Source organism: Barbus barbus (assembly GCF_936440315.1).
Source record: "Barbus barbus genome assembly, chromosome: 29".
Lineage (NCBI taxonomy): Eukaryota > Metazoa > Chordata > Actinopteri > Cypriniformes > Cyprinidae > Barbus > Barbus barbus.
This window is the reverse complement of record NC_136757.1, coordinates 24267988-24291781: the sequence shown is the minus strand read 5'-3', so window position 1 is coordinate 24291781 and position 23794 is coordinate 24267988. Positions and strand designations below refer to the sequence as shown.

The window sequence follows — 23794 nt, the reverse complement described above, 5'->3', positions numbered from 1 at the left end:
TTTTATTTTTTCTATTTAATTTCTTCCTTTGTCCCATTCCTTTGTCCCATTCAGCCTACTTATCTGGTTTCCAGTTTGTTTTGGTTTATCTAGTGCCTATATAGTGTACAAATTTGCTCTTGTAAAATAAAGAAAAACAGTCAAAGGTTCAAGAATTATAATTTTTTTTTAACAGTAGTTAGGTTATAGATTGAAAACAGTTTTAACATAGTTTTATAATAATGTGTAACCTATAACAAGTAAATAATAATAATAACAATTTTTATAACGTATTTTTTATAATAATGTGTAATTTATAACAAGGTAATAATAATAATTATTATTATTTTCATTACTACATATATTAATTATGATGATAATAGTTATTGGAACAACACAAAAAGATAGTTTGCATCTATAATATAACAGTCCCACGTTATTATTAAAACACATTTTAACATCATATTAAAACATCTTTGAAGTGTTTAAAAAAAATGGTCCTATAATTGTTTTATTTTTATATTATGATCCTTTATGATATATATTTTTTAAACAAGTACTAAACCTTTTTTATTTTGCAGAGCAGAAACCAGTAACAGTATTTTAAAGGACTTTTATTTTACAAAACAAGAAATCTCTTCAGATGACCAACTTCCTGTTAGCAACCAGGCCTTGTGTGACAACGGTTCCTAGGCAGAATTTGTTGATGTGTTAGCGGTGCACGCAGTTACACGGCGTATACAAGTATTTATCATTTTAATTTCACTGAAGTGAAATAAAAAGCGACATTCTGTGACAGCGCTCAGAGAAATAAGTTATACTTCGATAAGCTAACGTTAGTCGGAAAAAAGTGTAAACATCGCAATCAAGTGAGGCTGTTTTTAGATTTGAAATCCACAAACCCTCCAAGATGAGCGAACAGCTCAAATTTATCGTTGAACAGCTGAACAGGGAGCCTTTTAAGAAAAACTTCAATCTCATTACATTCGACTCTCTGGAGCCAATGCAGTTACTGCAGACGTTAAATGATGTTCTGGCTGAAATTGATCCAAAGGTGAGTGAAAAAAACATATTTTTTAATACAAATGCAAAGTAAAATAAATAGCCTTATATAAGTTTAATATAATATACAGTTATGGCCAAAAATATCGGCACCCTTGGTAAATATGATCAAAGAAGGCTGTGAAAATTAATCTGCATTGTTAATTTAATCCTTTTGATATTTTATTTAAAAAAAATAAAAAATCTAACCTTTCATTGGATAATAAGAATTTAAAATGGGGGGAAATATCATTATGAAATAAAGTTTTTTCTCTAATACACATTGGCCACAATTAACGGCACCCTTTTATTCAATACTTTTTGAAACCTCCGTTTGCCAGTTTAACAGCTCTAAATGTTCTCCTATAATGCCTGATGAGGTTAGAGAACACCTGACAAGAGATCAGAGACCATTCCTTCATCCAGAATCACTCCAGACCCTTTAGATTCCCAGCTCCATGACGGTGCTTCTTCTTTTCAGTTCACCTCACTCATTTTCTACAGGGTTTAGGTCAGAGGACTGGAATGGCCATAGCAGAAGCTTGGTTTTGTGCTCAGTGGCCCATTTTTGTGTTGTTTTTGAAGTTTGTGTTTGGATTATTGTACGGTTGGAAGATCCAAACATGGCCCATTATAAGATTTCTTACAGAGTCAGTCACTTATAGATTTATTATCTGTTGGTATTTGATAGAATCCATGATGCCATGTGTCTAAACAAGATGTCCAGGACCTCCAGCAGAAATATAGGCCCACAACATCACAAATACAGCAGTATAGTTCATTGTACACATGGGGTACGTTCACCAAACCCATCTTGAGTATTTGCTGCTAAAAAGCTATTTTTTTAGTGTAATCTGACCATAGAAGCCAGTCCCATTTGAAGTTCCAGTCGTGTCTGATAACTGAAAATGCTGGAGTTTGTTTATGGATGAGTGAGGAGAATTTTTCTTGAAACCCTCCCAAACAGCGTGGTGATGTAGGGGCTGTTTGACAATTTTTTTAAGGTTTTCTGACCCCGAGACTCAACTATTTTCTGCAATTCTCCAGCTGTGTTCCTTGGAGAGTCTTTAGCCACTCAAACTCTCCTCCTCACCGTGCATTAGGACGATATAGACACACGTCCTCTTCCAGGCAGATTCATAACATTTTCTGTTGATTGGAAATTCTTAATTATTGCCCTGATGGTGGAAATGGGAATTTTCACTGCTCTAGCTCTTTTCTTAAAGCCACTTCACTAATTTGTGAAGCTCAATTATCTTTTGCTGCACATCAGAAATATATTCTTTGGTTTTTCTCATTGTGATGGATGATTAAGGGAATTTGGACTTTGTTTCCCCTCCTATTTATATTTCTGTGAAACAGGAAGCCATGGCTGGATAATTTCATGTTCATAATCACCCTGGAGTGCTCAAAATTGTGACTATGAATGAGAATATACTTCAGAGTTATTTTGCTCTTAAGAATTTCTAGGGATGCTGATAATTGTGTCCAATGTGTATTTGAGAAAACCATTTATTTCATAATGATATTTCCTCCCATTTTAAATTCTTATTATCCAATCAAAGGTTAGATTTTTGTGAATGTTTTAAATAAAAGATCAAAAGGATTAACAATGCAGGTTAATTTTCACAGCCGCCTTTGATCATATTTACCAAGGGTGCCAATATTTTTGGCCATGACTATAACAGTACTGACTTTGTGTCCCTGTCATCTGTTTTATTATTATTATTTATTTTATATTACTGGTACATTACATTTGCATTTAATAATCTGGTGTGCTATACAAACCCTATCTGTCAGGTTTATTTTGTGTGTTCCCTGTAATCGGCTGTTTTTAACACTTTATCTTGTCTCGATCTATTTATCTTTTCTTTCAGCAAGCCATTGATATACGTGAGGAAATGCCAGAGCAGACTACTAAGAGAATGTTTACTCTTCTTGCGATGCTGAAATACAAACCTCCTGGAGGAATGTCTGAAGTGTAAGACAGAAGTAGTGAAAAACAGTTTAGAATATGTAACATGGTGGTCTCAGGACAAATGGGTATTGTGCAGTTGCTTAGCTGGGTGTTTGTTTTCTGGAGAAAGAAACCGAAAGATGAAATGAATTCAAAAGTTAAATTTTTGCTCTTGCACTTTTTAAGTTTTAAATATCTAATCAGCTTTGAAATGTGTATACCTTGACAGAAGCAGTTTTCGTCAGGGTTTGGTGGCGGGCAGTAAGCCTGTGGTGCACCCCATCTTGCACTGGCTGTTACAGAGGATTTCAGAGCTGAAGAAGAGAGCATACCTGGCCAGATTCCTCGTCAAACTAGAGATTCCTGCCGAGTTTATCCAAGATGATATCATTGCTGAGACCTACCACCAGGTATGACTAATGAAGGGTGGTGATGGCGCAGTGGATAAGACGCATGCCTTTGGTGTGAGAGACCTGGGTTCGAATCCACTGTGAGACACCAATGTGTCCCTGAGCAAGACACTTAACCCCTAGTTGCTCCAGAGGCGTGCGACCTCTGACATATATAGCAATTGTAAGTTGCTTTGGATAAAAGCGTCAGCTAAATGAATAAATGTAAATGTAAATGTGAACATACAGTATGTCTTAAAGGAATATTTCACCCAGAAATGAAAATTTGCTGATAATTGATTCAAGATGTAGATGAGTTTGTTTCTTCTTTAGAACAGATATGAAGAAATTTAGCATTATATTACTTGCTCACCAATGGATCCTCTGTAGTGAATGGGTGCCGTCACAATGAGAGTCTAAACAGCTGATAAAAAAATCACAATAATCCACATTGGATTGCTTATTCTGACGGCACCCATTCACTGCAGAGGATCCACTGGTGAGCAAGTAATGTAATGCTAAATTTCTTCAAATCTGTTCAGATGAAGAAACAAACTCATTTACATTTTGGATGGCCTGAGGGTAAATTTTCAGCAAATATTCATTTGTGGATGAACAGTTTCTGTAAGCTTTAAAAACCATTTGTTTTTAGATTCTATTTCTTCCCTTTCATTTATATAACACACATTCTGGCACTTCACACAAAGAGAGTGCAAACTTATGTATTTTTTAAAGATTAGATATATCTCTAAAACATTGTTTCTTTAATTTATCAGAATTTAAACTAATTACATTTAATTTGAATATATATATATTGCTGGCAAATAATGAAATTAACCAAATCTGTTCCAAATTTTTATGATTAGGTTGCAAAAATTGTAAAAGGTGCTAATATAATATTTAGAGGTGGATGAAAAAATCCTATGTTTAAGGGTTTATTATGTATAAATAATGGTGGTTGCTTACTTTTGTTGTACATTTTTGTCACTTGTGAATGTTAAACCCTATTTGTGTTCTATACAATCTTATAGATTCTGTTTGTGTATTTGTGCAGCAATTTAGACTAATAGATGTTTATTTTTTGTGCTTTATTCTAATGTTTTCTTTCTATTCTTTTTATAGTATGAGGAGCTGGTGGAGGGATTCAAGAACATCCACAAAGAGTGTGAACAGCTGAAGAGCTCAGGTTTCTCCACCGCTGAGATTCGACGGGTAAGAAAGCCAGTGTTGCTGAAGTCCCATCTGGTCATGTAGAGTTTTGCATTATATACAAATAAGAATGTGTCGCTGCAGGACATTGTTGCAATGGAGGAGGAGAAGGATCAACTCATAAAAAGGGTGGAGCGGCTTAAAAAGAGGGTAAGAAAGACAGAATCCTATAGAATCCGTTTGTTAAAGGGGTCATATGATGCTTTTTTAAAGATCATTATTTTTGTGTGTTTGATGTAACAGAATATGCTGACATGCTTTAATGTTCAAAAAATACATTATTTTTCAAATACTGTACATTATGGTAGTTCCTTTATGCCCTGCCTCTCTCAAACGCATCGTTTTCTACAAAGCCCCTCCTTCCAACAAGTGCAGTCTGCTCTGATTGGCCAGCTATCCCCTTAACATAATCGCAAGCTTCAGCTTTCAAAGTAAATAAAGACAGTTAATAATGTCCTTAGTTTTATCATCAGTTCAAGCCGAAAGAGGAACAGAGTCACATGACAGACACAGTGATGATGCTCAGTGATGACAAGCCGCGGTTAAGACAGTTGACTCCACTGTGATGTGACCCTGTCTCTCTCTCTTTCACACACACACGCGTTACTCTACACTGCGCAAAACTCCGCATTTGAACTGTCAAAGCGCCAGATTGTCATAGCAAAGTCGGAATTGACCCTTTTTTCTTTTTTTAGAAAAGGCTAGCCTTTGTGCATAGCCAGCCTTGTACTCTCCTAGGTTCACAAAACGGTCGTCCATAAAATGCGTTGCACAAATTCGATCATTTAGGTTGTGCTGTTGTGTTGTAAACAAATCTTAACAATGATTCCTAGTTGCATCTACTTTCTGAAGGCCAAATAAAGTGCTTTTGCTTTCGCATAGAAACACACAGCGTCTCCCTGACATGGCTGCATCAACACTACAGCGGTTACTGAAACCATGCCTTCTTTCTTTGCATGAACATTTGGGCGGCATTACGCAAATATTTCCACATCGTGACGTAGACTTGGGGGTGTGTTTGAATGAGGCGTTTTAGCCCGGTCTGGATCAGCCTTCTCTTTTAGATGGAATAAATTCTTTTGTGGGAGACTTTGAGCTTTGTAACTCTGCAGATCGTATACATGCACAAACAGCTACACAACACTAAAGAAAAGGAAAACAAGAAATCGCATCATATGACCCCTTTAAACTAAATTATATGATGGAATCGCACCTGCAAATATACACATTTACAGAGAACTATCAAATTGAACTGCTGTGGTCACTGTTTAAAAGGCATAAATGGAATAATGAATGAATTTAATTACACACAAAATAGGTTTAGGTTAATTAAATATTTAACAATTATATTTAATAATTATATAATATTTAAAAATAATTACTTCTGACATAAATGTTCATAGCTGAAAAAGTTCTGAAGCTCAAATTGCATCGGAAAATTCCATATAAGCATATGATCGTAACTCCTTTCAAGTCCCAGTTTTAACCATATTCAAATCCATTCCAGACAATTCACTTATTTAGAATAGTAAATGTGAAACAACTATTCTGGTTTCCTGGTTTTTGTGATACTATTCTTCTCCACTAGGTAGAGGCAGTGTCAAACCATCAACGTATGCTGGAACTGGCCAGACAGCTAAGGGTGGAAAAAGAAAGAGAAGAATCTCTTGCTCATCAGAAACAGGAGCAGAAGAACCAGGTAGAGACAGTCTGAATACCTGCACAAATACGTCAGTTGTATGTTTATGTCTGAAGAAACTCACTGGAGCTCCATGACCAGTTATTGAATCAGTTATTGTCTCCTGGACATTCTGATGGCTCAGGCTGTGTTTCTTCTCTGGTGTAGCTCTTCCAGGCAGAGCAGAGACTGCAGAGATGTCAGATCCAGCTCAAAGACTTGCAGCAGGCAGCCGCAGATGAAAAGCCAGAGAGTGAGTTGCTATACTTAAGGACACCTGTCCCAGAATCACTCAGAGTTTAAGCATGGGTCATCACGGGTTCGATTCCCACTGCACACCCATACTAAAATTATGTATGTGAGTGATTCCTTAAGTAAGATTATTTTAAACAAAACACGTATATTTCAAATATATAATATAAGTAAGTCATATAAGTCGTGACGTATTGTCAAGTATGGTGACCCATACTCGAAATTGGTGCTCTGCGTTTAACCCATCCAAGTGCACACACACAGCAGTGAGTAGTGAACAAATGCACACACACACACACACACACACACCGTGAACACACACCCGGAGCAGTGGGCAGCCATGCTGCGGCGCCCGGGGAGCAATTGGGGGTTCGGTGCCTTGCTCAAGGGCACCTCAGTCGTGGTATTGAGGGTGGAGAGAGCGCTGGACATTCACTCCCCCCACCTACAATCCCTGCCGGCCGGGGACTCGAACCCGCAACCTTTCGATTACGAGTCCGACTCTCTAACCATTAGGCCAATGTATACATAATGGTGCTTTTTTAAACTTTAGTCACTCGTATTTTGTTTTGTGACCTCTTTGCACCTTTTCCTCATCTTTCAAGGAATTATTCATGGTGCATTTATTTCTTATGTTCTCACATTGCAAGTTCAGAACTCCACAACAGTTTCTTTATGATGTCCACTGAATCTTATTACATGCTCACTGCAATAGACAAGTGTTGTGGCGCAGAGCGAGATCACTTTAGTACTTTTATTTGTAAAGGTAACATGCATGTGATCCTAATCACAGGCCTTATGAAGAGACTCGAGGAGGACATCAAGTTCAACTCCTACATGGTGTCTGAGAAGCTGCCCAGAGAGCTGGAGAACATGAGAAAGGTGGTGCAGTACTTACAGAAGGTGGCGTCTGAGCCTGCTATGGGCCAAGCAGAACTGGGAGAGCTGGAGGAAAAGGTCAGTCGCTGTGCATGGATGTGAATCTCGATGTTAAAGTTTGAACAAAGAACAATATAAAAACATGGTGTCATCCTTCAAAAAATGATTTTAATATGCTGATCTTTTGCTTAAGAAACATTTCTTATTATTATCAGTATTGAAAATAGTTATGCTGTTAAAGAAAGTGTGAAAACAGCTGTACAGTTTTTTTTTTTTTGTGATTCTTTGATGAATAGAAAGTTCAAAAGAACAGCATTTATTTGGAATAGAAAAAATTTGCAACATTAGAGATGTTTTTACTCTCAATTTTGATCAATTTAATGCATTTTTGCTATATTTTCTTTTATTGGCCCCGAAATTTGAATGTAGTGTATAGAGTAATGAAATGTCTTTTGTTCATTAGATCAGAGAAACCAACACCGAGATCAACCATCTGATTGAGAAGAAGATGATGCGTAACAACCCAATGGATGATAAACTCTCTTTGTTCAGACAGCAGGTAAGGTGTCATCTCTGTTTTGACTTGACTTTGCTTGAACAGGTGTTGTTCTTTTTACCTGAGAGGTCAGGTTTATTTTGGGCTGGGAGGTTTCTGCCCAAACTTTGTTTTGCAGGCAATCTTTATTCATGCAGGATTGAGTACTGTGTGATTTAGTATTTGCCCCTGAAGCCCTTTGAAGCCCAGCGTGCCCAGAATGGAAACACAGGGTACAGGTGACCGTGTGGCCTTCGTACCGGTGTGGAGAGATGATGCACTTGTCTTGCATGTCTTTTGAACTTGAAAGAATGTTTGATGTTCTCTGATTTGCTAATACAACAATGTGCATTTGTTTCATATGTAGTTGCCAGATGTCCATTATCATAGCCTATTAAAAGGCTCTCTTGATTCTGATTGGCAGCATTCTGATGTCAAATATTTTTGCATAACAACAAGACTGTATAACTGACCTTTGTCCCAGGGACCTGATCTTCCTACAGACAGTGGTTTCCTAAGGTCTATGGGGCCGTTGACACAAGATATGTTTTTGCATTTAAAAATGTGAAATGTTGGGCAGTGGAATGGGGGAGAAAAAGGTCTAGATATGTGTTTTTTAAAAGGCAAACTTCTTTTTACATCTCTGTTCTCTGTTTTCGAACACCTTGTCAAACAAGCCACCTAGCATGTTTACATAACAAACGCATTCTACAACCATCAAGTGAGAGAAGTCTTCTGTTTTGCATTATTTCTTATTGAACATATTTTTTCATGACAAATTGCATTTGTTTATCAGCATGGCAATTTGGGTGAAAAGTTTTATTTAAAAATATACATGAATTTTAGAATGTCTTAGTGTTGAGTTTGTCCCACTTTTGCTTGAATGTGCTCCAGCATAATTTTAGATTTTCCAGCGAGTGTCTTTTGCGCATCTTCAGTGAAAGTAAGAAATAGTGCAGAATCTTACTTTTTTTTTCATAGTTTCATTTTTATTAATATATTATTAAAACTTTCTATTTAAATCCTTGTTAAAATTTGAATTAAGAAAATGTGGGAGTCAATAAACCAGCAAAAAGTAATAAAGTAATAAATACATTTGTGTGTTTAGGCTGCTATTATAGTCCGTAAGAAGGAAACCAAGGTGGAGGAGTTGCAGGAGGCCCGTGAGGAGTTGGCGGCTGTGGAGAGAGAACTGAACATGAAGAGCAGTCAGGCACGAGAGCGGGGTGGAGCGGAGCTGATCCGTGGAGATGAGGTGCTGAAAACATACAGTTACTACACAGAAATTCTTTGTTCTTTTTAGAAATATTACAACATTTGTTGTGTTAAAACTACTATAATAACCAGTTAGATCACTTTACTTTTTGCAATGTATACCTAAATTATCTGTATTTTCTTGTTTCGTGTATCATAGAAAAACAAATATGAAAGGCATTAAACATACAGTACACTTAAAGGATAAGTTTGCAGATTTTCAACCAGCTTTGTATTGTTTCAATGGCAGTTGTAAAAGTCTTCCAGATGCATGTTTTGCACCATCAGGTGGAATTTTGCAGATTTTTGACAGCTGTAAACTATAGACCAAAATTCCGCATTTTGTTTATTCCTTTCTGGATCCAGAGGCATGGCACCAAAATCAAAAGTTTTTGTCAAAAGAGAACTGGCCTTTTTCTCTTTTTTTTTCTGGTCATATAGGAGATATTTCAAAGTATTTTTCACGTTTCTACTGCATAGCCAGGCAAGTTTTATTAAAAGTCCATCTTGCCTGCGGTGAATTACCCCTTTAAGCAGCTCAGCTCCAAAAGGACAGGTGACAGTTATGTCATCTGGCTCAAACTTTCTCACACTGGCCCCGGAGCCAGAGCTGTAATGTTTTTTTCCCAGGAGATTTCCCGGAGTAACTGTCAGTGATGAACAGGCTTGTGTCTGTTTCTGAGACCTGTGAACTATCCTGTCCTCACTTTTTGCTGTCTGTCTGCATTTTTTTTTTTTTAACAAGCAGATGTTCCATTCCCTGGCCGGCCTTGGGCAGAGATATTGGCAGGCTGAATAGATAGAGCGGCACCCTGGCTAAAATAGCTACCATCCCTCCCCCAATTCTGGACTTCCTGCGATTTTATCAGCCTCTCCATGATAACACTCACTTCTGTCCATGGCTCATCCAACCGTGAACAGCAACAGCCAAGTGAGGGATAGCAGAAACTATAGAGAGAGTGTGTGCCTATAGATGTGATAGGGATGTGCAAGTCTGAGCCTCTGAAATAGACAATAACCAAGTATGGTCAACTTGTGGCGCAATGTAGAGGGGGGGGGGGGGGTGATTTATGAATTATGAGTTAACAAACATTTTATAAGGAATTCAAAAATTATTTTTTTAAATTTTTATTAAGAGAGTTAGATAAGTTGGTGGCAGTTCAATGCAAATTCAGCTCAGTCGACAACACTTGTGGTATTATGGTACAGTAATTACTACAAAAATTAATTTCTATCTTTTCACAATGAGCATGGATGGACGTTTTCAGCTCGTTCTTTTAAAATGTTGAAATTTCCAATCGGAAGTTAGAATTCGTAATGGCGGCACTCACTGTTTACTCGGGAAAAAGGTCTATACTTCTTGTCCATGTTCCACTTCATCTCAACAGTGCATCTTGGAGTGAGAATTTGAATCACGTGAAGAACAATACATCACAGTGTGACAAACTTTAAAGCTACCGATTTGCAGTGTTACAGGAATGTGGAGTAGATTGTATATTTTATTGAATTTATAGTTTTAAAAAAGACAACACAGAGTGTGACTGCATATCATAAAATGTTGCAGTGTCAAAAAAAGTCTAGTGTGACCGCTGCTTAAAAACTCTAAAATGATTAATATAAGAGATGAAGTGACATTATTAGTAGGTTAATCAGCATTATGCAGCAAATGCTGTCTGTTGAGCTTAACATAAATTGAACCTGCAGTAAAGCATTTAAATGCTGATGTGTTACTGTTTCAATTGTTTGCAGTGAAGGAACTCGAGAATACAGCGAGGCATTATTGCTGCTTCCCTCCCAAACCGCACCAACCTTGTCTGCCCTTGCTGTCCCAAAATACACAAAGTATAAACTCTCACACACAATCTCTGCGTGCCCCAAGTGATGTACGGCACATTGTGTGATTTCTGAGTTTGCTCTCCGGTGCCTCTCAACATTTATAGCCATTGGCAATACTGACAGAAGTATAGCCTGAGCGAACGAGCTGCCAGATGAAGATGTTTTTTGTCCCTCTGGTTGCATGTCTGTGGGCTCAGGTTTCTTTTGTTGAGATCCACTGAAATATCCCAGCGGCACCCTGCTTTGCCCCTTCTTCACACCCACTCATTCCTCAGAGCTGTTGTCTCCTAGAGACTCTCACCTTACCGGAGACGGAGCCATGGCCACAATGTTCCCCTGACTTTGTCTCATTGCATCCCTTAACCCTGTACATGTACATGCAGTGCAGGTGATGTTTGCATGTCATTACCATTTTCCTATTTGAGACAGTGGCTTTGCTTTGTTTGTAGTCATTAGTGAGAGACAGTCATTCAACCAGGGCTCATTGTGTGTTGTGATCTGTTTATCCCTTCTGAAATATCCAATGTCACATTTTCTCATTGCACAGCAGATTCTACTGACTCTGTTGTATGGAATTGGAGTTCTTTTTTACTTATTGAGTGTCCATGTTATTGTCTATATGCAAGTATTCACTGTCCATAATTTCTAATTCATAAGTACTTACTGTTAATGAGGTTTTTATGGGTATTTTGTGTGAGTAGTTGACATGAAATAGACATACTTTTTGATGTATGACACACTATACTTAACATAAAACCATTTTAAACACCATTTCACTTCATTTTTTTAAATAATTATTATGCATGTGGATTTGATGACCTAAAATTAAACTATGATTAATTGCAAAACTACATGAGTGCTTATGCCTTTAAAAAGTCATTTGTCACACCACAGGAAAATTTAAAAGTAACTAGTGAAGGCAAAAAGGAGATTAAAATTGTGGAAACGTGCATGAAATAAACATAAATGTTGCATTAATTTTTTTTCTTAATTTTGATAAAGAAAAAATAGTAATTGAGTATTTGTTGCCCATACTTTTTTCCTAGATATTTTCTGACCACATTTGATTTATTTGCCTTTTTATTGTCCCTTTTTGTCTTTATTTTTGTTTCTTATTGTCCTTTTTCCTTTATTGTCCTTTTCATTTTATTTTTATTTATTTATTTGAGTTTTTATTGTCATTTTTTCATGTCTTCATTAAGATTTAGATTTTTTTGTCGTCTTATACTGTTTTTTAGTTTAAGCGATATGTGGCCAAGATGCGTGGCAAGAGCAGCACTTATAAGAAGAAACGTCAGGAGATCGCTGAGTTGAAGGTGGAGTATGGTGTTCTACAAAGGACTGAAGAGATCTTGAGAGAACGACACACAGCTGGACAACAGCAGCTGGTAAACACACATTTATCCATGATTCTGTCATTCTCTCTGTCCACAAGGTCTATAAACGTTGATATTTTGTTCAAATGTTTTTTGAAACTTTCAAATAAGTGTTTGTCAAGCCAACCTTCACAGCTTGCATCATTCTCAAATGTATTTCTTTCATTTCAATTTATTTGAACTCCACCTCCCTACATTCAAATCCAAACTGCAATTTTGCATCCTGTTTATTACACCAATTCAAATTTAATTCAAATTCAAGAACTGAAATTGAAATCGTGTCCTGCTTAATGCCCACCTTTGTTCCTACCTAGCGTATCATTTCACCATCTTATATGCACTGGTACATAATCTACCTTCCCTGTACTCGTCCCTGTCTATTCAAATTGATTTAACGCTAAAGTTACAGCACCTTCCTGGAAATGACTTCACACCTCTGAACCCTCCCTGTCTCTGACTTGCTGATAGCCCATTTGACGCAGAAAGGCTGAGCTTGGGCTATTTATGATCCCAGCATTTGCTCCCTGTCTGTGTCCTATGCTGCTATTTTTTGAGTAGGGGAATTTTCCTCCTCCATTTTGCAGTTGGTTGCACGAGCCTGGGCCACCCTTCCTTTTGGCACCTTTTCCCCTCAAACGGCCTGAGCATCAGTAAAACCCCTGCCAACGCACTCATTCCACATGTCACATGCAAATTGCGTCTGTCGAGCATTACAAATGCATCAGCCAATAAAATATGTCCTCACATCTTGTACCCAAAAGAAATGAAGAACATTAACATGATATAGGTAGAATTACATTCATTGATTACAGTGATAAACATGTTATCAGTATTGGTAATTTACTAATCTGTGCACCTTCAATATTGACGTACCAAGTATTTTCCAAACTAAATTGAAACTGACCACAGAGCCAAAACAAATCTTTTTGCAAAAAGTTTGCAAAGTTCTTCATTTTCCCTGACTAGTCCAAAATGTCTAGATGACGCTAAATTGATTATGTGATTAGTCATGTAATCTCCCCAGAAATAATGCTCAGCACATTTTTGTCCTATTATAAAACCCATAGCCGTTTCAGCTTGACATGTGAAGTTCCCTCTGTACATAGAGAATAAAGTGCTTTGCACTGCGATTTATGGCTTGTCTGTACAGACATGACCCTTCAGAAAGTGTTTGACCGTTACACTGTCACTGCAGAAAGAAATTTAGATTTATATCTCATAATTTAGACGATTTTTTAGATATAAACACAGACTTGCAGAAAAAAGTGAGCTACAATTGCAGAAATGTGAGATACAAACCAAAAACCATAATTACCTTTATTTTTTTATTCTGTGGCAAAAACGGGCTTCTGTAAAATCCAACATTTATGTTATAATTAAAACTACATCCACAGTTATTTCATATTTTAGAATATCAAAATACAATCATTACTGTCTAATGCAATAATTGGAATATTCATTAGCATATAATGTAAGATGGTACTTGTTTTTATCCATCTAGATGTGATTGTATTGCTATTGGCTGCTTGTGATATCATTGGTTAATGTAATTTTAGTCACAAAAGCAGACATGAAAAGTCATTTAAGAGGCAGAGACCATTATTACATTTTGATGAAATATAATGAAAAGATTTGATTTTGGAACAACATGTTCTGATGAATCATGCACATTGACAGGGACATTTATACTGGAAGTAAATAGGGTCGTTTTTGATTTGATTATAAGATTGTCGCTACAAACGTTGGCTAATATGGTTCAGATCTTGTTTGATTTGTGGGCTGAAATTATGCAGCTCGCAGTTAAAATGTTTTTCCGTAACATTGATTGTTTACTGTATGCAAATAATCAAACATTTCAGTAAGTAATATAATCAAATTGACAAGGCGAATAAACATTGGTTCTATTTATACTTTGTTTGTGTTCTGGTGTTCAGCAATCTCTGGAGGCTCAGCGGGGGATCTCGGGCTACAGCGATACTCAGGAAGAGCTGGAGAGAGTCTCTGCTATCAAGAGCGAGCTGGACGAGATGAAGGGACGAACATTGGACGACATGTCTGAAATGGTGAGCTGGGCCAGGCAGATTGGAGAATGATGCTCTAGCTTTCTCCCAAATGTTCTGTTCTGTGTTTTGGGAGACTGTCAATATGCATATGACACTGGGGAATGTTAATGAGGTCATAAACTTTCTAGAGGAGTTTATTTTACCACAAGAGTGCACATTTTGTCAGATACAACTCCCTATTGACACCCAAGATAATCAGAGATAAACAAAGTCAGTAGAAGTGATTTGGGGAAAAGCTAATTAGAGGTAGTTGTTATCATTATCTTTACTATGAGATACACTTACGTGCACAACCGTTTTCAACATTCATAATAATAAGAAATGTTTCTTAACCAAATCAACAAATTTAGAATGATTTCTGAAGGATCATGTGACACTGAAGACTGTAGTAATACATGACTGGTGAAAAAACAACTTTGCATCACAGGAATAAATTACATTTAAAATAGAAAACAGTTATTCTGAAGTGTAATAATATAATATAATAATATTTCACTATATGATTGTTTTTACTGTACTTTTTGATCAAATAAACAACCTTGGTGAGCATAAGAAACCTCTTTCAAAATCTTGCTGACCCTAAACTTTTGAATGATAGTGTTTGAGGTTAAAATGTGTATATTGTTCAGTTGTTTATGAAGCACCATTCTTCTATTAGCAGAAAAAAAAAAAAAAAACTAAAAGTGTTAAACTATTTTAAATACATAATAATGGCAATTGTACCGGTAACACTTTATTATAGCACTATTAACTAGTTGCTTTTTAGCATGCCGATAATTAACATATTGGCTGTTTAATAGTACTTATAAAGCACATATTCGGCATGTCCAGATTCTACATCCCTAAACCTAGCCAATACCTTCACTTAACATCTACCTTACTAATTATTAATAAGCAGCAAATTTATTGAGGCAAAAGTCAGTTAATGGTGAAAATTGGACCTTAAAATAAAGTGTGACCATTTTTACCAAACAAGCTTTTTTTTATTAAAATACCATATATTAACCCTAAAAGAGGCAACGTATCCTGGGGGATACAAACATTTGAGAAGCTGTGGGGAGAACCAGTGAAAGTGTAGGTCAGCACAACGTGTAGGTCTTATTTCTTGGTTTCATTTTGAAAGGGTGTTTGTTGTGAATATTTAGATGAGGTGACTTTTGTTTCTACATAATTTTTTTCGCTCGCAGGAAGCATTTAAAACTGCATGGCCGCCTGTAGTAGGAAATCTACTTACCCTCCAATAAAAATGTATCTAGTTTACAAATTTACACATGTTGGAGGGGACTTACCTGTTTAAAACGTTGTCATTCAGCATCAGCTTATTAGGTTTACATTGAAATTTTATGAATTAAATACATTTTTTTGTAATCAGTCCCTAAATGTTTGTATCTCAGGGGATACGTCGCCCTTTTAGGGGTATAAATCAAGATATAAAAACATATACATAGACTGATTGTGTGGCTTGTGTTTTAGAAAATCAGATCTTTTTGTAATCTTGACAAAACACATATCGTTGGAAATATCTTGACAGTCAAGGTTCCATATTTGGTAATAGAAGTGATATTGTGACAGAAAATGATTGATTTGTGACAGAAAACTGCATTAAAAAAAATCAATAGAGTTTGGGTGTAACCCAGTGTTATTTTTGGTATAGTGCCCAAACAAAATCTCACAGGACCCACAATTGTTGTTATATCAACTTCAAATTTGGAACACAACTTGGTTAGACATATGGCTTTGATTTTATAGAAATTTTAGATATACATTTTTACATATAAATACTTATTTTATATAAAATAAAATAAAAAACTTTATTATCTTTATCATTATCTTTATTGTAACTTTTTTTATACTTTCGTTTTGAAATGCTTTCACTTCAGCAATAATCTGCAATGTATCTTCTTTAAAAAGAGACCAACCTTATGTATTCCAAAGCGTTGAGGAATTACAACCATGTTGTTAAACGCATTGATAAACAAGTGTTCTGTTATCAGTGAATTGATACCCCCAAAGGGACGACGTATCCTGGGGAATACAAACATTAAAATAAAAATAAGAGTCAAATTTGAAGAAAAAAAAAATAAAAATCATGAAATTGTATTATTTGAGTTCCAATAAGATGGAAAATGGAAGATGGAAAATAAATTAATTTTCTGATGTCTCTTTATGGTTTTGCCCTTTTTAGGGTTAAATAGATACTAAAACTCTGTTGTGGAATACGTTTCTTTAACTCACTCATTTGTATGCATTTGGTTGATTCTCTCTCTTGTCATCATCTGTCATGAAGATTTGTGTTTATTTCAGGTAAAGAAGCTGAATTCGGTGATAGCAGAGAAGAAATCTGCTCTATCTCCTCTGATAAAGGACCTGAGAGCTCTGAGACAGGAACACGCAGTGAGTGACTGTTTAGCATCAAGCGAGATACTGAAGATACAAAGCCATTTGTTTCTCTCCCTCATACTGACAATCACTATCAACTACAAAGAGCCAATCAGCATATCAGCTCTGTCAGAATTGCATTCTCTTTTGTTTTCTTTGTTAAAACAGGAGCTTGCTCCAGAGTATGAGCAAAAGAAGACTCAGTATGACACCTGTGCTGCAGGACTGGAGAGCAACAGGTCCAAGCTGGAACAGGTATTATGGGAGTTTTGTAGCATTGATACTGAATTGGGAGTTTGTTTAAATAAAAAAATACTGAACTATATGTTGAACTATGTATTGTTATATTATAAATAGATGTACATTTAATTATCTGTAAACTTATGTAATTGCATTATATTTAGTAAAATTACTTTATTAATAATATAAATTTCATTTTATACACCATGGTGGAACAATGCTTTTCCCAGAATGCTGTTTTTTTTAAGCAAAATTAAAATGAGATTTTTTTTTAAATGGTGCCAAACAACATTAAAGCGTAAAATTATATTTAATTAATAAATGATACATTATGAATAAACAAACACGCACACATATTTATTTATTCATTCATTTATCATTTATTTAAATACCTCATGTCTTGTGTGTGTGATAAGGTAATTCATATTAGAAAAATAAATGTATATTCGTTTGTGGTTTTGTATTTGGACATCCAAACAACATGAAGCAGGCTTATAACTCTGAAATCAAATTTGGTGAATCTCTTAGTCCAATTCAGATTCGAGTGTAACATCCTGTGGATGTTCAAATTCCAACTCATAAATTCAAAGATAGCCAACCTTGGTCTCAACTTGACCAGCATAGCATCTTATGAAATAATATTGAATATACATGAGCAGAAAGATTTAATGTCCTGATGTTATACAGGAAGTGAGGATGCTCAGGGAAGAGACGGCACAGGAAGAAAGCCGATATTATCACATTACCTGCATGAGAGAGGTAAAAACCATCTCCCTCTTAGACGTCTAAGATTTCTAGTCCTGTGGTTTTCTCTCACTCTGTCTCCTCCCCGGCCTCTCTTTCACAGATTATTGAGAGTCAGATGCAGAGGGCGGCAGATCAGAGTAAGATCAATCAGTCAATGGACTTACAGGTGCGGAGGACAGCTCTCAGGTAAGAAACTGAAGATACACTATATTGCCAATAGTATTGGGTCACCCTCTTCTAATAAACAGGTTTGACTACTTCTTTTTGTACCTTGCCTTATACACACAGGCACTGTCATGTTAGAATAGAAAAGGGTTTTGTCCAAACTGTTGCAATAAAATTAGAAGCACACAATTCCCTAGAATATCTTTATATGCTTAAACATTAAGATCTGTTCTCATGGAAATTACTAAAGTAGTCAAACCTGTTCATTAAAAGGGAGTGACCCAATACTTTTGGCAATATAGTGTATATCTGCTATAGATAAACCTAAAAGCTCCAGTGAAAAGACAGACGTGTACACAACAAATGAATTCATGCTTCATAACTGACAAACAAATGATTCCTGAGAGACTCTTTTGAGTTGGCAGCTCTCTGCACGCCTGCCTGCCTACTGCTCAGAATGCTTGTTTTTTTCATGTCTTTTGTTTCAGTTATGCTTCAAGTATCTATTCACCCATTCCTGATCCACACAGCCTACACATTCGAAAAGTTTAGCACAATTTCTGCTAAATGTGGAGGCGGGCGATAGCCTTGTGGTTAAGGATTCAAGCTGTTAACACAAAGGTTGCAGGTTCAATCCTAAGTAGGAGTGACTCAGGAATTGGAGAACTGCTATAATCAAAAGTCATAAGTTAGTTTATCATTGTCATTAGATTTGTTTTCCTTCCAAGCAATGCATTAAAAGTTTATTTGGGCAGCTGTTCAATAGAAAGTAACTAAATGTGACATTTAAAGGGATAGTTCACCCAAAAATGATTGGATGAATGAATGCTGTCATTTATTCACCCTAAAGTCATCCAGACCAGTGTAGTAAACTAAAACTAAAAATGTAAAAGAAATACAAATTTAAAATATATGTTAAATGAAATAAATTAAATGTTAACAGAAATTTAAAAAAATAGCTATAACTGAAACTTTATTTATTTATTTTAGTTGCAAAGATACAATTTCTAGTTTTCCATTTAATTTAAGTTGAAGTACTAAAATGTTTTAAAACTAACACTGAAATTAAAATGCAAAAAAACTAAACTTTAAATAAAAAATAACAATTATTCAAAGTTTAACTAAAAAAAACATTCAAAATATTAATAATTACTAAGGACTGAAATGATGTTTGTGCTGCTGTTCAGAAGTGATATTCAGAATGTTTATGCTGCTATTTTGCATACAATGAAAGCAAACAATGAACAGGGGCTCTCAAGCTCCAAAAAAAAAAAAAAAAATTATTAAAGTTGTCAATATGACTCATGCACTATATTCCAACTCTTTAGAAATCATACAATAGTTTTGTCTGAGGAACAGACTAATAATAAGCTGTTATTCACTGATTGATTTAATTTCCTTCTATAAATATTATTCGCAGATGAACATACAATAAGGCTTTGAAAGACTTGAGAAATAGTGCACAAGGCATGTGGACATTTTATCTACAAGTCTATGGACATGTCTATCACAACTTTTTTAAGAGGTTGACTATGTGGCTGAATGTAACAATGAGAAAGGAGCCACTGTATGTTTTTTTTTAATGGAAAAGAGCAGCTTGGACAAAGTGAAACAGGTTTGGATAAACATGAGAAAGAATATTTAACTAAATCAAAACAAGTATTCCTTTAAGGAATCACTGTACATCCTTCTCTTACAGAGAGAAGTACATCGCGAACACGGCAGAGCAGGAGTCCTTGGGCAAGGTGAGGAGACTGTCTTTGACCATCTGTCAAACCTCTCTGACTCATAACTTAGTCCCATCAGGTCGTTTACTTGTCTTTATCGCATCTGTTTGGGTCAACTTAGTGTTAGTTAAGAGCCTGGCCTCTGCGATATTTCTACCGAACTGTGCGGAGAATCCAATCAGTGCCAGTGTTAGAACAAAGCTTGTGTAATCATTGCCCTGATGTACAACCAGTGGACCACCCTCTCAGCACAGTGGAAGGAGAGACGACATCATGCCAAACTCTCCCATAACTGCCTGTCCTGCCCTTTAACTGTTTACTGCTGCTACTTTACAAGCTTTCTGAATCCATGTATTACGCCAAAACTGACTGCCGTCATATGGGCACAATAAATTTAATGGCACAGCAAGAATTTGAAAATCAGATCAGGTGTCATGGGTCAGTTGTTTTTGCTCCAGCCATGCTTTGAACATATGTAAATGATTGTTTTCAGAGAGCAGATGGAACATGTAGCACTAGGCGTGTTTTTCAAAGCTGATGAACATTGTGTATCTGTGGGCTCACAGGTTCTACGTCAGCAGGTGAAGCAGGTGCGAGAGAACCAGGAGCCCAATATGAGACAGATGAATATGTGGAAGGATCTGGAGACGCTGTTGGAGTGCAAGAAGCAGTGCTATCTCAAGGCTCAGAGCCAGGCACCCATTGGGCATGTCATCCAGGATGTTGGCAAGGATATGCTGGTTCTGTGATGCCATTTCCCTCTTAAGAGTTCTTTTTCTGGTCATTAATGTATGAATTATATAAATAACCATACCTTATTGTATATGTACAATTGTATGTACATTAATTTCTATGTTAAAGGAATAGGTAAAGGAATAGTTCACCCAAAAATTAATTACATCACTTCTCACCAATGATCCTAAATGGGTGCCGTCAGAATGAGAATCCAATCAGCTGACAAATACATCACAATAATCCACAACAATAACACTTCTTTAAGTGAAAAAGTCCACCACCTGTTGCCCTCTCACATAAAAAAAACATCAACATGTTTGTTTAAAATGCTTTTGGACTGTTTTTAGCTTCACTCTTGATTAAAACAAGATGACTTTTTTTCACTGGAGAAAGCAAGATTATCAATAGAGGACTAGTATTTCAGTCAGAAACAATGGTTTGAATTTAAAACGTCTTACTGTTGATTTTGTTTCTAACAAACAAGCATCTTTTCACAAGATGTTAATTAATGCAATTGAGTCTAATACGATGGTTTTATCAGCTTTTTGGACTCTCATTCTGACTGCAGATCTATTGGTGAGCAAGATACATTTCTCAGAATCTGTTCGGACAAACTCGTCTACATCTTGGATGGCCTGAGGGTGAGGACATTTCAAGCAAATTTTCATTTGTGGGTGAACTGTTCCTTTAAAACTGTATATTAGTTAATATCAATGTATTCTGAAGTGAAAGAACTCATATCCTAAGGGTCGTCTGGGTAAGAGGGTTCAAAACTCTCTGACACACTAACATTCAACAAGTCCCTAGTCTCGGGTTTGACACGTCTTTAAGAACAGAGCTCCAGTCTGCGTGTTCAAAGATAATGCCCTACAAAGTGCTACACTTTGGATGCGTCTGCGCTCCAGGTTATTTTGGGAAACAACAGCCATGACCTTGGGCAGAAGAGCCGTCCAATTTAGGAATTCAGTTGGATCTACTTTTGTTGCGCTGTCAGGGTAGTGCTACAGTAGTAAACAGACTGACTTGTCCAATCATCATTTGTGAATTGCTTATTTACTAAATGTTCATTTTCTTATTCTTTCTTTTTGCACTGTATGGACAAGTGAGAAGACTGCTAGGCTTCACCTCTGTATTGTTTTTTTTAAAGTTATACAAAATGTATCAAAGTCACAAACATTGCAAATGAAAGATTTATACAGTTATGTAGTTATTGTTTTTATTTTTTAACATTCTAATGTGGAATATTCAGCTGTTCAGATCATGCATATTGATCCTGCAACTACAGGTGCCATTCTGGTGATAGTTTTTAGAATATCCACTAGAACTTTTTATTTTTCTTTCTCTGACTGGAGCATCCATTCATCCGAAATGTTTGGATGAGAATCAATATCACCACAGCATACCCAAAAGCACATATAAATGGATCCTTTCTATAAAAATGAGTAGGTGTAAGCACTGCATCCTGGCGTACTGTTGCGTAGCAGTGTGTCTGCAGTATAATGAACATCTGGCAGTTTAAATGATTTAATACCGAGTCAGTCTCGTTCAAAATGGCCTCATCGTATTCACATTTCACAATTACATTTTCTTTTATTAACAATAACTAAAGTTTTATTACATTCCAAAAGGATGTATTAGGTGATTCAAAAAAGATTATATCTTTTAAAAAATGAGTTTAAAATAAATTGAGAAGTTCTTAAAAATGTTATATTTTCATTTTTATACCATTTTCTACTTATGATTAAAAAGTACTAAAATGTTTTAGCTTAACCTGTGAGTGAACATCAATTGTTATTTTCAAAGTTTAAAAAAATTTACACTTTGAGTAACACTGTCATGTTTTCTAATGATCTGAACAAAAATATATTTAAATTTATGAATAATGCATTCAAAATCTGATATTTTTAATGACACAGTGCTTTGTATATATATACAGTGGCCTCCATAAGTATTGGAACAGTAAAGACAAAATTGCTCTGTTGGCTGTGGAGTCAAGACATTTGCAAATATGATTAAAAGATTAATATGAGACAAAACTACAGAATGTCACATTTTATTATTGGGTGATTCAACACACATATGTTTTACCAAATAAAAAGAACAGCACTTTTAGAGTTCATCCCACTCATTGATGTGAGCATAAGTATTGGGACAGTTGAACATAAGGCAGATATAAAATATTAAAAGTGATTATTTAGTTGCAGATCACTTGTGCACAATCACAACAGTGAGTCTGTGACCCATAGACATCACCAGACTCTTGGTCTCATCCTTTGAAATACTTTCCCAAGCCTTTAATGCAGCCAATTGTTGCTTGTTTTGGGGGTTTCTGCCTTTGCTCTCCTCTCCAGCTGGTGAAATTCATGTTCAATCGGATTTAAATCTGGAGATTGACTTGGGCAGTCTCAGACTTTCCATTTCTTTGCCCTTATAAATTCCTTGACTGAACTGGCAGGGTGTTTTGGGTCATTGTCCTGATGCAATATGAAGCACTTCCCAATGAATCTGGTGGCATTTTCTTGAATATTGGTAGGCAAGATGGTTTTATACCCTTCCAAATTCATTCTGCTACTGTCATCATACATTAAGTCATCAGTAAAGTTGAGAGGGCCTGTTCCAGAGGCAGCCATGCATGCCCATGCCATGACACCACCTCCACCATGCTTTACAGATGAGGCTGTATGCTTGGGATCACTGCAGTTCCCTTTTTTCTCCACATTTTTGCTTTCCCATCACTTAGATAAAGGTTCATCTTTGTCTCATCGGTGCATAAACACAGTTCGAAAACTCTTCTGGCTCACCTTTGTGCTTTTTTGCAAACTCTAATCTTGCCTTTCTATTTTTGGTGCTGGTCAGAGGTTTGCATCTTGCTGTGTAGCATCTGTAATTCTGTGTCAAAGTCTCCTGAGGACAGTAGATTGTCAGAGCATCACCCCAGCTTTCTGGAAGTTGTTGGTGATTTTACAGACACGTCTTTTAGGATTCATTTTCACAGCTTTTATGATTTGTCTGTCATCAACTACTGTTGTTTTCTCAGCCGATCAGATCGTTGCTGGTTGTTGGTGTCTCTTGTGGTTTCCAAACTCTTGATTTCTCCATGCCCTTTGTTTTTGCTATAGCTCTAATTGACTTCCTCTTTTCTTTTATCATCCAAATTGCTTGCTTTTCTCTCAAAGTCAGCTCCCTCGTCTTCATCCTGGTTTGTGTGTGTCATCATCGAATGCAAGATTCACAATACAGAAGTAATGGATATAACTGATATGACACATTCCCTGCTTTTAATATCTGAAGAATTAATGCAACAGGACACAGCTGATCACTTAGAAAGACCTGTGAGGCAACTGTTCCAATAC

General features: G+C 36.2%; 1 protein-coding gene across 1 annotated transcript; it reads left to right on the top strand.

Annotated features, from left to right (window-relative positions):
* Positions 1-620: 620 nt before the first annotated feature.
* Positions 621-22136, top strand: LOC306849513 (intraflagellar transport protein 81 homolog). Its single transcript, XM_079384603.1, has 18 exons — positions 621-1033; positions 2898-3001; positions 3207-3387; positions 4489-4578; positions 4660-4725; positions 6164-6274; positions 6422-6506; positions 7299-7462; positions 7848-7943; positions 9028-9174; positions 12248-12397; positions 14320-14448; positions 16753-16842; positions 16996-17082; positions 17755-17826; positions 17915-18000; positions 19679-19724; positions 20273-22136. Exons 1-18 carry the CDS (start codon positions 890-892, stop codon positions 20453-20455), a joined length of 2031 nt encoding a protein of 676 aa, XP_079240729.1. The 5' UTR covers positions 621-889; the 3' UTR covers positions 20456-22136.
* The last annotated feature ends 1658 nt before the right edge of the window (positions 22137-23794 follow it).